This window comes from Mobula birostris, chromosome 4 (genome assembly GCF_030028105.1).
Source record: "Mobula birostris isolate sMobBir1 chromosome 4, sMobBir1.hap1, whole genome shotgun sequence".
NCBI lineage: Eukaryota > Metazoa > Chordata > Chondrichthyes > Myliobatiformes > Myliobatidae > Mobula > Mobula birostris.
In genome coordinates, this window is record NC_092373.1 from 55,908,974 (window position 1) to 55,921,608 (window position 12,635).

The 12,635-nt window shown below is 41.4% G+C and overlaps 1 protein-coding gene across 1 annotated transcript in view; it reads right to left on the reverse strand.

The window, feature by feature from the left end:
* Positions 1-1,010: 1,010 nt before the first annotated feature.
* serpini1 (serpin peptidase inhibitor, clade I (neuroserpin), member 1) overlaps positions 1,011-12,635 on the reverse strand; it is a 42,442-nt gene continuing 30,817 nt past the window's right edge. The window contains exons 8-9 of the mRNA XM_072254582.1: positions 3,183-3,272; positions 1,011-1,591 (exon numbers count right to left, since the gene is read on the reverse strand). Of these exons, the coding sequence (XP_072110683.1) occupies positions 1,518-1,591; positions 3,183-3,272 (164 nt within the window). The 3' untranslated portion in view covers positions 1,011-1,517. The remainder of the gene's footprint in view (positions 1,592-3,182; positions 3,273-12,635) is intronic.

Here is a 12,635-nt window from a genome sequence, read left to right on the forward strand (position 1 = left end):
AACCCGATTCTGAACTTGGAAGAGCTTTGTACTTCCATTAAATGGGAAATCTATTCAACAATGTTTTCTGTAATTGCCTATTCACCAATTAACATTTCACTTCCTAAATCAAAATCAATGGGAATTAATAATTTGACATGCTATCACTTATTTTTGCAGTGACTTTCTGAATACTCAAATTGATCTTGGCCAACAGCTACAACATGGTTCTTTTACTTTTAGCTGCTGGAAACATTTCACCTGGAATTACCAAAACACTCGCTTTGGCCAGCCATGAACTAATACAGCTCAAAAAGCGAAGCATGGTGCATTCTGATTCATATTTGCATGCCTCCATAATTTCTGCTTGCAATTCTTACCGTCCCATTCCTTCTACCTGTTTTGAGAAACTGATATTTCCTCACAATATCTGCACTGGAAGTGCAGCTTGTTTTACTGAAAATAAACTTGCCTGATGCACAACAAGCTGATATAGTCCCATGCACTCTTACCAGTTCATTTAATATTCTATAGTAATGAGTAACTAATTTTTTATAGTAACAGACAGAAAACAGTTGTGAAAGGAATCTGGTTTTGGTCTCTAAACTGGCTCACATTCTTCATTATCTGTAAGTATTCATTTCTCCAACAAAAATTGCTAATGATCAATCCTACTTTAAAAGCAGAAAAGGCCGAGGATTAATTTCCCTGTTGAAAGTGGACTATGGAGCCTGGTACTCTTGTACAAGTGTGCGGTTTGCAGTAAACCAGCAATATGCAATTTCAGAATAAGGTGTAAATTTGGTACTCAAGATGAGCCCCAGTTTTAATGTAAAATATATAAATACAGAAATAGCAAGTTCTTATGATAGCTAAGATTTGCACCTCAAATTCATTGAAAATGGGTTTTTGGGTAGCTATATTCTTTACATGTGCTTAGATTGTATTTTTTTAAAAGTATAGTTTTGTTTAAAATAACTTACTGCCTCCAACATATGATTAAATCAAAGTTTTATTTTAATGAAGTTTCCGGAGGCTACAGAATAACTAAATCCACCAAAAATATTACATTCAGATGATTATGGATTACAATTTTGAAAACGATGATTAACTGGTTTACATTATTAATTACCTAGACCTTAAACAGCCATTACATAATTCATAAATACACATTTTGGTTATTGTTGCATGCACAACTATGGATTTTAACATTTCCTTACAGCCTGGAAGAATACAGCATCTGTAGATTTTAGAAAAAGGTGAAAATGTAGGCAAAAGGAATAGCACATTATTTTCGGTTTAATTTTTTAAATTAATAATTACAGATTTCAGTACATTAATGGTTTTAATATAAATATGGAAGTGTTTGTACAGTAATTTAAGAATGAAGTTAACATTAAAGTAACTAATACAAATTGTTTACATCATAGTTTGTTGAGCATTTACTCTAACACATTAAGCTCAGGCATAGACAAAAATTGCTAGCACAAAAATGAGAAGCTTTTAAATCATATCTCACTGTAGAATGACAACATCTCTTATGCTTCAAAATCACAACCATTTGGATTGATATCTTCAGGATGCATGACTCTGCCCATAAAGAGTATGGTACCTGGGTTGGGTTGGAGATAGGTGTAGACAAAAAAAACTTAAGGCATCTAGCAAATACAATTATCCAATCAAATTTAAATAATGCCTTTAAAAAAAACAATTGCAAAGCTGAAAATTAATTCAATGGTATTATTTTTAACCCAGAAATTAACAAGTAACTTATTTACACAAATTTACACTTGTGTAGAACTATTGAATAGTGCAATGCGGATACAAACCCTTTGACCCAATCAGCCATGCTTACCATGGTGCCCACGCAACTAATCTCAATTTCCTGAGTTTGGCCCATATTCCTCCAAGCTCCACCCCTCCATGTACCCATCCCTTAAATGATACTATCATACCTGCTGCAACCACTTCCTCTGGCAGCTCATTCCATATCCTCCCCACCCTCTGCATGAAACACTTCTTTCTCACCCCAAACTTGTATCCCAAAGTTTTGGCCTCCTTACCCTGGGAAGAATACATACCATCCACCTTGTCTATGCCTTTTGTAACTTGAAGCACTTCTATAAGGTCACCCCTCATACTTATATGTTTCAAGGAATAAGACCCAGCCTTATTTTCTTATACAATTCAGGCCTTTTGGTCTGAGCAACATACCATTAATGTTTCTAGTCTAACTACATCGTTCCTATAACAGGGTGACCAAAACTGTACATAACAGTCCAAGTGCAGCCTCACCAATGACTTACACAACTGCAATATAACATCCCAACTCCTATACTCAAAGTCCCGACTGAAGGGCATATTACCATTTATCTGTGATGCTGCTTTCAATGAACTACAAACTATCCTAAGTCCTTCTGTTCTAGTACATGCCCTAGTGCCTTACCATTCACAGTACAAGTTCAACAGTGGTTTGACTTTTCAAATTCCATTACCTCATACTTGCATGTATTGAAATCTATTTGCTGCTCCCCAGACCACTTCCTAATTGATGATTTCTCCTGTAATCTGATAACCTTCCCCACTATCATCAACACCTCCACCTTTCACGTCAGCCCAAACGTATTAAGCTTTGTACATTTGTATACAATAATTTATACAAATAATGAATAACAAGAGCCCCAATATTGTGCACTGCAACATACCAGTAGTCACTGGCCTTCATTCTGAGAAACAACCTTCCAATAGCACACCCTGCTTCCACTTAACTAGCTCATCCTGGATTCCATGGAACCTAACCTTCCAGACCGCCCACCATGTAGGACTTTGTCAAAAGCCTTGTTGAAGTCCAAATAGATGACATCTACTACCGTACCCTCATCTAGCTATTTGTTTCCTTCTTCAAAAAACTTTACAAAGTTCATCAAGCACAACGTTACATGCACATAGCCATCCTGATTCCTCCTAATCAGACTCTGTCTATCCAAATGCTTGTAGATCCAGTCTCTCAGAATTCCTTCCAGTAACTTTCCCAAGACTGATGTCAGGCTACGGTTCCCTGGCTTGTCCTTGCTAGCTATTTTACACAACAAAACATTAGCCACCTTCCAGTCTTTGGGAACCTAATGTAACTTTGTTTTGTACTTAAGTGTTAAGAAAAGTAAACAACATTTTTGAAGTTAGTAGGGGTTTTCCTCTCTTACCTGTCTTTTTGTTTCTGATTAGAAAGAAAAATGGATGATCAACAATGACCTGGGGATTAAGGGTTAGCATTCTGCTGACAGCAACCATTTCTGTAAGAAAAAATAGTTCGTCAATAGTGGGCTTTATGTTACCATTTTAATTGCACCATCTTGGAAAAGGAACATTTAAAAGGAACAGTGATCTTGTCTCTCACTGGCTGCAAATGGAAAAAGTATTAGTTATTCCAAAGTGCTCCTTTAAACAAGCGTAGAATATTCAATCAAGTAAAAGGTAATTTCAGAACTTTTATCCTTCATTCAAAGAAGGATAAGCACAGAAAGGCCTTCAGACAAAGCTGAAGATATGATCCAAATACACCAAAGGAAGGAAGGAATTTTTTTTTGTAGGTGGATGAATTAGTTCTTCCTCACCACCCCCATTGCTGCCTTTATGCACATGGAACCCATAATTTACACAGGATTAACAGGTGAGAGATTAATAGTCCATATAGATGTTTTTATTGCCCAAGTTGTTCATGGTACCCAAATCTTGATTCATTGGAATACAAGTTAAAATATATCGATTCATATTTTGGTCATAAAATGCAGAAAAAATACTTAACTGAAAACTTCATTCCATAGATTTGTATATAGTAAAGGCTTTAAGGAATATGGGTATAAAGTAGAAAAATAGCTTCAAGATAGATCAGCCATGACTAAGCAGGCTGAGAGGCAAAATGACCTTTTCCTGCTCCTATTAAAGGATCATAGACTCAAGTTCTATTTCAGTAACACATTACTGATAAACCATTTTAAAACACCCACCCATCTCCACAGCTTCCACCACCTTCTACAGATCCTATCACTAAACACATCTTTACCACCCCCAACTCACTCACACCTTCTGCAGGGATCATTCTCTCTGCGACTCCCCACTGATCTCCCTCTTCGCACTTATCCATGCAAGCAGCACAAGTTCTACACCTGTCCAATCACCTTTTTTCACCACCATTCAGGACCCCAAGCAGCTTTCCAGGTGAGGCAACATTTCACCTGCGAATCTGTCAGGATCATCTGCTATATCTGGTGTGGCCTCCTCTACAATGGTAAGACCCAACGCAGATTGGAAGTCTGCCCTGTTGGGCATCTTCATTCGGTCTGCAGTAAACAGCATTTCCTGGTGGCCAATCATTTTAATTCAGCTCTCTATTTCCATTCCTCTACTGCCACAATGAGGCCACTCTCAGGCTGGAAAAGCAACACCTTATATTCCTTCTGGGTAGCCTCCAACCTGATGGTATAACCATTGATTTCACTCATTTCTCTTTCTCATTCCTTGATTCTGGTTCCCCTCTTGCCCCTTTAATTCTTACCTGCCCATCACCTTCCCCGCTGCCCCTCCTCTATTTTCTGCCACAGTCCACTGCACTCCATCAGATTCCTCTTTCTTCAGCTCTTTATCTTTTCCACCTATCATCTCCCAGCTTCTTACATCATTTCCCCCTCCCCACCCAACTACCTTCCCCCTCACCTGGCTTCACCTATCACCTGCCACTTGTACTCCTTCCCCTCCACCCACCTTCTTACTCTGGCTTCTTCCCACTTCCTTTCCAGTTCTGATGCAAGGATTTCAGCCTTTATTCCTCTCCATAGTTTCTGCCCAATCTGCTGAGGTCCTCCAGCATTTTGTGTGTATTATTCTGGATTTCCAAGAATCTGCAGAATCTTCATGTTAAAAAATTTTAAAATTGTAAATTCACATCCAAAACCTTTGAGGTGTTATACATTACCCCTTTATTTCACATTTACATTCAGATTTAACCTTAACCCTAAAAAGGTTCTGGCAAAGATTTCATAGCACAAATTCTTGTAACAACTATTGAACCAATAGAGGGCCACATTATACCTCTGTACTGGCACATGCATGCACACAGATGATGCCCTGTATTAAATAATAAGCTCATATTGTGTAAACCCAAGACCTGTTCTGACCTGGTCCTTAGCAGACAACACAAAACTCACAAGAGTGGAAGGAAATAAATATTTTTCCACAAAAATATAGTTGGTTCATAAAATGTATACAGTAGATGTACAAAGTCTTTATTTGCAGTATCATGCTTATCGTCAAATTTACTTAAAGAGTACCTGTTTACAATATGTCCATTTTCAGTACCAAGATTTCCAATAGTGAGAAGTTTGTAAGGTTTCTTTGTGTGTGTGTATGTGTATATAGCATCCGACTTCTCAATGTCTATTGGAGGAAGGGCCCCATTCCAGTTAAGTGCACCAAGCTTCAATGCATCCCTCAGCATACACACTTGCACTTTTAAGTGTCCCTGTCTGCAGATGTAGTTGTGGATACCCCCTTGTACATTTTCAGGCAGACCAAAGTCACCTATCACGTAGTTGATGATCTGCCAGCTACAGTCAATGTGTGCATCCCTGGTAACAGTCCACAGAACACAGTCTTGTAAACTGGAGGTGTTCAGGGTGAAGGTCAAAGACAACAGCATTACTTTCTATGAAGACCGTAGGGAGGAAGATGATCGTCACATCCACGTCACAGCCACCTCAAGAGCAATGATCTGTGGAAGCAAGTCTCAAGCTGTGTGTGAAGGATTCAACCTCCTGCTAAGGCAGGTCTTCACGCTTGTCTGAAGATATTGATAGTGAGGCTTCTGCCAAATGACCAAGACCCTGCTAGACCACCATCTGTTTGTCTCCTTTCACAGCATCTCAAGTACGTTCCATGTAGATCACTGCTGGATTGACTCATAGTCCAACAGAACTTTTTTTCCTGTACTAATGTTTCTATGAGGGACAAGTAGTCCAGCACAGTACCACAGGACAAGAAACATACGATTGCAAATCCAGAGCCTTCCAATGTGCCGCTGGAGAGAGGCAGAATCTCAGCACAGAGAGATGCCTGTTGGTTACGTACTTGGGCTATATGTGTATCTGTGGACCACACAGATGCTCAAGCTGAGGGCCACATTGGGTGTGCTCTTCCCCCTTTGGAGACCTATACATCACCATCCCAGAACACAATGCATTTTGGATCATCAGCTGGAATGAAAGATAGCTTGCTTACTGCCACAGCATAGGAGCCGGGGAATGGGCCACACAGCAACACTGAGAGCTTCTCACTCCTGTTAACTAACTTGGTTCCCATGGTCAAATGGGGACACTGCTCTTACATCCTCAGCTTGTTTCACATGGTTATCTGCCCACACAATTCTTGCTGCAAAGCTCAGTGCTCTGTACTAGGATTTACTGAGATCTTCCTGTTGGGTATGGTTCTGAGGCAGGTAGACTACCCAGGTCAGAACAAATTTTGTACAGAATCTTGCATTCAACATTTAACAGTGTGGTAGGTCATTGGCAAACTACTTCATAGATAGGAGTAAGCTCTTCCTCAGGGATTTTGACACCTCCAGTAGGTTTGGAGCTATCCAGACCCACAGAACCCAGTACAACTCAGTCAACAGGCCATCACTTCCAGGAGTTTTATTCATCTTGTACCTGGTCAGTTTATACTAGATCGATGGTTAATCCAGTTACTAATGCTTGTCCAAAATCTCTGAGATAGAGATGACAAGAATTTCAGGGATGAAATGCTTGGGACATGAGCCAGAAGCCTAGCACAGGGTATCAGCCTCCCTGCCATAGAGGACATAGAGGCAGTTTCTAAAGAAGGCAAAATCTATCAGTAAGGACCCTCACCATTTAGAGCATGCCCACTTCCCCTCTGCCATCACATTTGTGAACGATCCATGAACCCATGAGCACCTCTTCACTATTGATCACTTATTGCACTTTTTATTTTTATATACAGTGGTTTCCAGTTAATTGGGACCAGTACATTTTGGCCCAATTAGCTGAAATTTCATGGAAATAGTTAAAAAGGCATAAAGAAGACAAATTGCCATTTAACTAGTAACAAATTATGTCGTTAAATGAAACACAGAGCAAATTAGAACAGTACCAATACCATTACAGTACTATAAACTGTGTATTGGTTCTGCCATGTTCTTTTGATTAATTGTAAATGAGCAAAATCAGCAGACACCTAGTGCAGATAATGGACTGTCTTCAGTCAATACTCCTTATGATTGCATCTTCCAAAATGTCATTTTCATTGTAAAATTCAAGATGATTGTTGATACCTTCAAATTCTTGGTAGTTCCCAACTTGTTGAAATAGTGAAGTCATTTCAATTTCCTTTTTAGCCATCTCTGGCATTTCTAAGCCTGAATGCTTGAAATCACAGTGAGCAAAAACAGTTTTGAATTGTCTTTCTGCTTATTTCTCACCAACTATCAGTGACAAAAATCACTGCTTGTTAAACACAAACACATGCAACTGTTTGCTCTAAGCACGGTGTACTAACGACCACTCAAGTGCACACACGACTAACGGCAGGTAGACACTGTTCGTTAACAGTTGAACAGATGGCACTAAATGGCAACTCCTTTGCTTGCATCTTCAGAAGCAGATCTATTACCATCTTTAATATCTTTATTTTTCCCTTTCAGGGTTTTTTTGAAGACCCTGACCTGGAGTTACATGCAGACTTCGGTTCTTTGCAGGAATGGGACCTGTTCTCGGCGTTTCAGGACCGGCCGTTGTTATTTGGCATGCCAAGGGTTCAGCCTGAGAGTCGGCCTCATGTTTGGAAGCCTAAGATCTCGGGGCTCTGGAGACGGGCGGATCGAGGGTTAGTGTCATGGCAGGAGACTTGTGTGTTGTCGGGGAGGCCGGAAAATCTTTCGCTGTGGACCCGAAGACCCGAGATCTTAGCGATCTTTAGGCACAGAGCTCGTAAAAAGCAACGAAATGGAATTGTTAAACATTGTAAACCAGCAGGTTGTTGTTATGTCTCCCGCTCGCTGTGAAAATGGGGAGAGAGAGAACCTGTGGGTTGCCGAATGCGGGACAAAATACAATAGTCTTTGAGGTAACTGCAAGGTCTGTGCCTTTGCTATCGTCTAGCTCACACTTGTGCTCGGAAGCTGGAGCACCTTTTTTTGCTGGGTGGGGAGAGGGGGACATCATTGCCCTGCTGCTGCTTACATGCGGGAGGAGGGAGCTGGAGGGGGGGGAATTCGGGATTCTCACATTTAACTGTTGTTCATTCTTTGGGGCATTTCTCTATTTTCGTGGATGTTTTGTGAAGAAAAATCATTTCAGGATGTATATTGTATACATTTCTCTGACATGAAATTGGACCTTTGAACAACAGTCTCCTGTCCCAATTAAGCGGCATGGTGTCCTAAATAAACACAGAATCACTGTTATTTGTATTTATTTATTTATTTATTTTAACCGTGTTGTCCCAAATAAGCAGCTGCCCTGATTAACTACAAAATAATTTGCAGATACTGGGGTCAAAGCAATACTCACAACACGCTGGAGGAACTCAGCAGGCCCTGATGAAGGGTTCCGGCCCGAAATGTCGACCGATCTTTTCCACGGATGCTGAGTTCCTCCAGCATGTTGTGAGTGTTGCCCTGATTAACTGATGGCCCAATTAACCAGAATCCACTGTCTTTCTTATTGCAGCTGAGTGTAATTATGTATGTCTTGCACTGCACTACTGCCATAAAATAACAGATGTAATGACATTTCACTAGGGAAGACACAAGCAATCTCCCAGATGTATGGATGGGCCAAGGACATAGGGTAACAGAGGAACTGAAACAGATTGACACTAGGAAGGAAACGGTGATGAGTAGACTGATGGGACTGAAGGCTAACAAATCCCCAGGTCCAGATGGTCTGCATCCTAGGGTACTAAAGGAGGTGGCTCTGGAAATTGCGGATGCATTGGTGATCATTTTCCAATGTTCCTTAGATTCAGGATCAGTTCCTGAGGATTGGCGAATGGCTAATGTTATCCCACTTTTTAAGAAAGGAGGGAGGGAGAAAACAGAGAACTATCACCCTGTTAGCCTAACATCAGTAGTGGGGAAGATGCTAGATTCCATTATTAAAGATGAAATAGCGGCATAACTTGATAGCAGTGATAAGACTGGGCCGAGCCAGCATGGATTTACCAAGGGCAAATCATGCTTGACTAATCTATTGGAGTTTTTCGAGGATGTAACCAGGAAGATCGACGCGGGAGATCCAGTGGATGTGGTGTACCTTGACTTTCAGAAGGCATTTGATAAGGTACCACATAGGAGACTGGTGGGTAAAATCAGAGCTCATGGCATTGGGGGGAGGATATTGACATGGATAGAAAACTGGTTGGCAGATAGAAAGCAAAGGGTGGCAGTGAATGGGTGTTTCTCGGAATGGCAGGTAGTGACTAGTGGGGTGCCACAGGGCTCGGTATTGGGACCACAGCTGTTTACGATTTATGTCAATGATTTAGAGGAAGGCATTGTGAATAACATCAGCAAGTTTGCTGATCATACTAAGCTGGGTGGCAGTGTGACATGTGATGAGGATGTTAGGAGAATTCAAGGTGACTTCTGGGTGAGTGGGCAGAAACTTGGCAGATGGTGTTTAATGTGAATAAGTGTGAGGTTATTCACTTTGGGAGCAAGAACAGGAAGGCAGATTATTATCTGAAAGGTGTGGAGTTAGGTAAGGGAGAAATACAAAGAGATCTAGGAGTACTTGTTCATCAGTCTCTGAAGGTGAATGAGCAAGTGCAGCAGGCAGTGAAGAAAGCTAATGGAATATTGGCCTTTATTACAAAGGGAATTGAGTACAAGAGCAAGGAAATCCTTTTGCATTTGTACAGGGCCCTGGTGAGACCACACCTGGAGCATTGTGTGCAGTTTTGGTCTCCAGGGTTGAGGAAGGACATCCTGGCTGTGGAGGAGGTGCAGCGTAGGTTCACTAGGTTAATTCCTGGGATGTCCGGACTGTCTTACGCAGAGAGGTTAGAGAGACTGGGCTTGTACACGCCGGAATTAAGGAGATTGAGGGGGTATCTGATTAAGACGTATAAGATTATTAAGGGATTGGACAAGATAGAGGCAGGAAATATGTTCCAGATGCTGGGAGAGTCCAGTACCAGAGGGCATGGTTTAAGAATAAGGGGTAGGTCATTTAGGACAGAGTTGAGGAGGAACTTCTTCTCCCACAGAGTTGTGGAGGTGTGGAACGCACTGCCTCAGAAGGCAGTGGAGGCCAATTCTCTGGATGCTTTCAAGAAGGAGCTAGATAGGTATCTTATGGATAGGGGAATCAAGGGTTATGGGGACAAGGCAGGAACCGGGTATTAATAGTAGATGATCAGCCATGATCTCAGAATGGCGGTGCAGGCTCAAAGGGCCGAATGGTCTACTTCTGCACCTATTGTCTATATGCCAATAATAATAAATATGACTCTGACTAACCTGTCTCGAGTTGACTAAATGCACTGCTGTGTTACTTCACCTGTAAGATTTCTGAAAATGGCAGACAGCTTGGCATCTTTCACCACTTCCCTCAGAATCTTGGAGATGAAGTCTAGTTTTATTTTCTTATATTGGCTCCGTCTGGTATGGAGGGGCAACTGCACAGGGTCGGAAAAAGCTGTAGAAAGTTCCATCATGGGCACTAGGCTCCTCAGCATCAAGAACATCTTCAAAAAGGTGATGCCTCAAAAAGGTGGAATCCATCATCAAGGACCCCCATCACCCAGGACATGCCCTCTTCTCATTACCACCATCAAGGAGGGGGTACAGGAGCCTGAAGACGCACACTCATCATTTTAGGAAGAACTTTTTCCTCTCCGGCATCACATTTCTGAATGGACAATGAACGCATGAAAACTACCTCAGTATTTCTTTTTTTTTGGATCTTTTTACACTCTCAATATTTCTTATTTTAATTTATAGTTTTTTTATGTATCACAATATACTGTTATCATAAAACATATTTCATGACATTTTGCATTGATATTAAAGCTGATTCTGATTCTAGCATCAAAGCAAATGGAAAAAAATAGTATATCATTGACAAAAGGGGGAAAAAAAATATCGAAAACCAAAAATCAATAGAAAGTGACACTGCACCAGTACTCACCCCAAGATTAAAAGGGATAGGAATATAGAGTAACCAGTCTATAATTTTATGTCCATAGTGAAATTTTGGGTGTGATATGACTGTGTGTCTAATCTGCTCTGCTGCACAAATAATCAATGAATTCAACCAATTTAAGGCAGTCTTCACTGTGGACCAACTCAGTGGAACCACCTGCTCCTAATCTCATTCCCATCTCTTAAATCATAGTTACCTCAAGTCAACTATCAAGAACCCATCAACAGCTTCAACACCCTGACTGTAAACTATGGTACAACACATCGTCCTCCAGCAAAGACTCTATCCTTCGACATCTTATGCCACATAGTTGTCAGTCTTTGTTTTTCCTTTTTGAACAAGAGAATCACATTAGCTGTTTTTCTAATCTTATGGCACACTTTCAGAATTTAATAAGTTTTGAAAAATTTACAATCATTAGGTCAACGATCTCAGCAGCCACCTCCTTTACAAAGAAGAGAAAATCTGCAGATGCTGGAAATCCAAGCAACACACACAAGGCTGGAGGAACTCAGCAGGTCGGGCAACATTTATGGAAAAGAATACAGTTGACGTTTCAGGCTGAGACCCTTCATCAGGACTGAAGAAAAAAAGATGAGGAGTCAAGGTTAGGTGGGGGGAGGGGAGGGAGAAACACAAGGTGGTAGGTGAAACCGGGAGGGGGAGGGGTGAAGTAAAGAGCTGGGAAGTTGATTGATGAAAGAGGTACAGGTTGGAGGAGGGAGAATCTGATGGGAGAGGACAGAAGGCCATGGAAGAAAGAAAAGGGGAAGGAGCACCAAAGGAAGGTGATGGCAGGCAAGGAGATAAGGTGAGAGAGGGAAATAGGAATGGAGAATGGTGAAGTGGGGTGAGAGGGATTACCGTAGGTTCAAGAAATTGATGTTCATGCCACCAGTTTGGAGGCTACTCAGACGGAATACAAGGTGTTGCTTCTCCAACCTGTGTGTGGCGTCATCACAGCAGTAGAGGAGGTCATGGACTAACATGTCAGAATGGGAATGAGAAGTGGAATTAAAATGGGTGGTCACTGGGAGATCCCGCTTTTTCTGGCGGACAGTGCTCCTGGTGTGGCCTCCTGTATAATGGTGAGATTTGCCTTAGGTTGGGAGACCTCTTTTCCAAGTACTTTCTTCCATGGCCTTCTGTCCTCTCCCATCAGATTCTCCCTTCTCCAGCCTTGTATCTCTTTCATCAATCAACTTCCCAGCTCTTTACTTCACCCCTCCCCCTCCCGGTTTCACCTATCACCTTGTGTTTATTCCTTCCCTCCCCCCCCCACCAGCTTCTAACTCTGACTCGTCATCTTTTTACTCCAGTCCTGATAAAGGGTCTCGACCCAAAACATTGACAGTACTCTTTTCCAAAGATGCTGTCTGGCCTGCTGAGTTCCTCCAGCATTTTGTGTGTGTTACTTCCTTTACATTTCTGAGT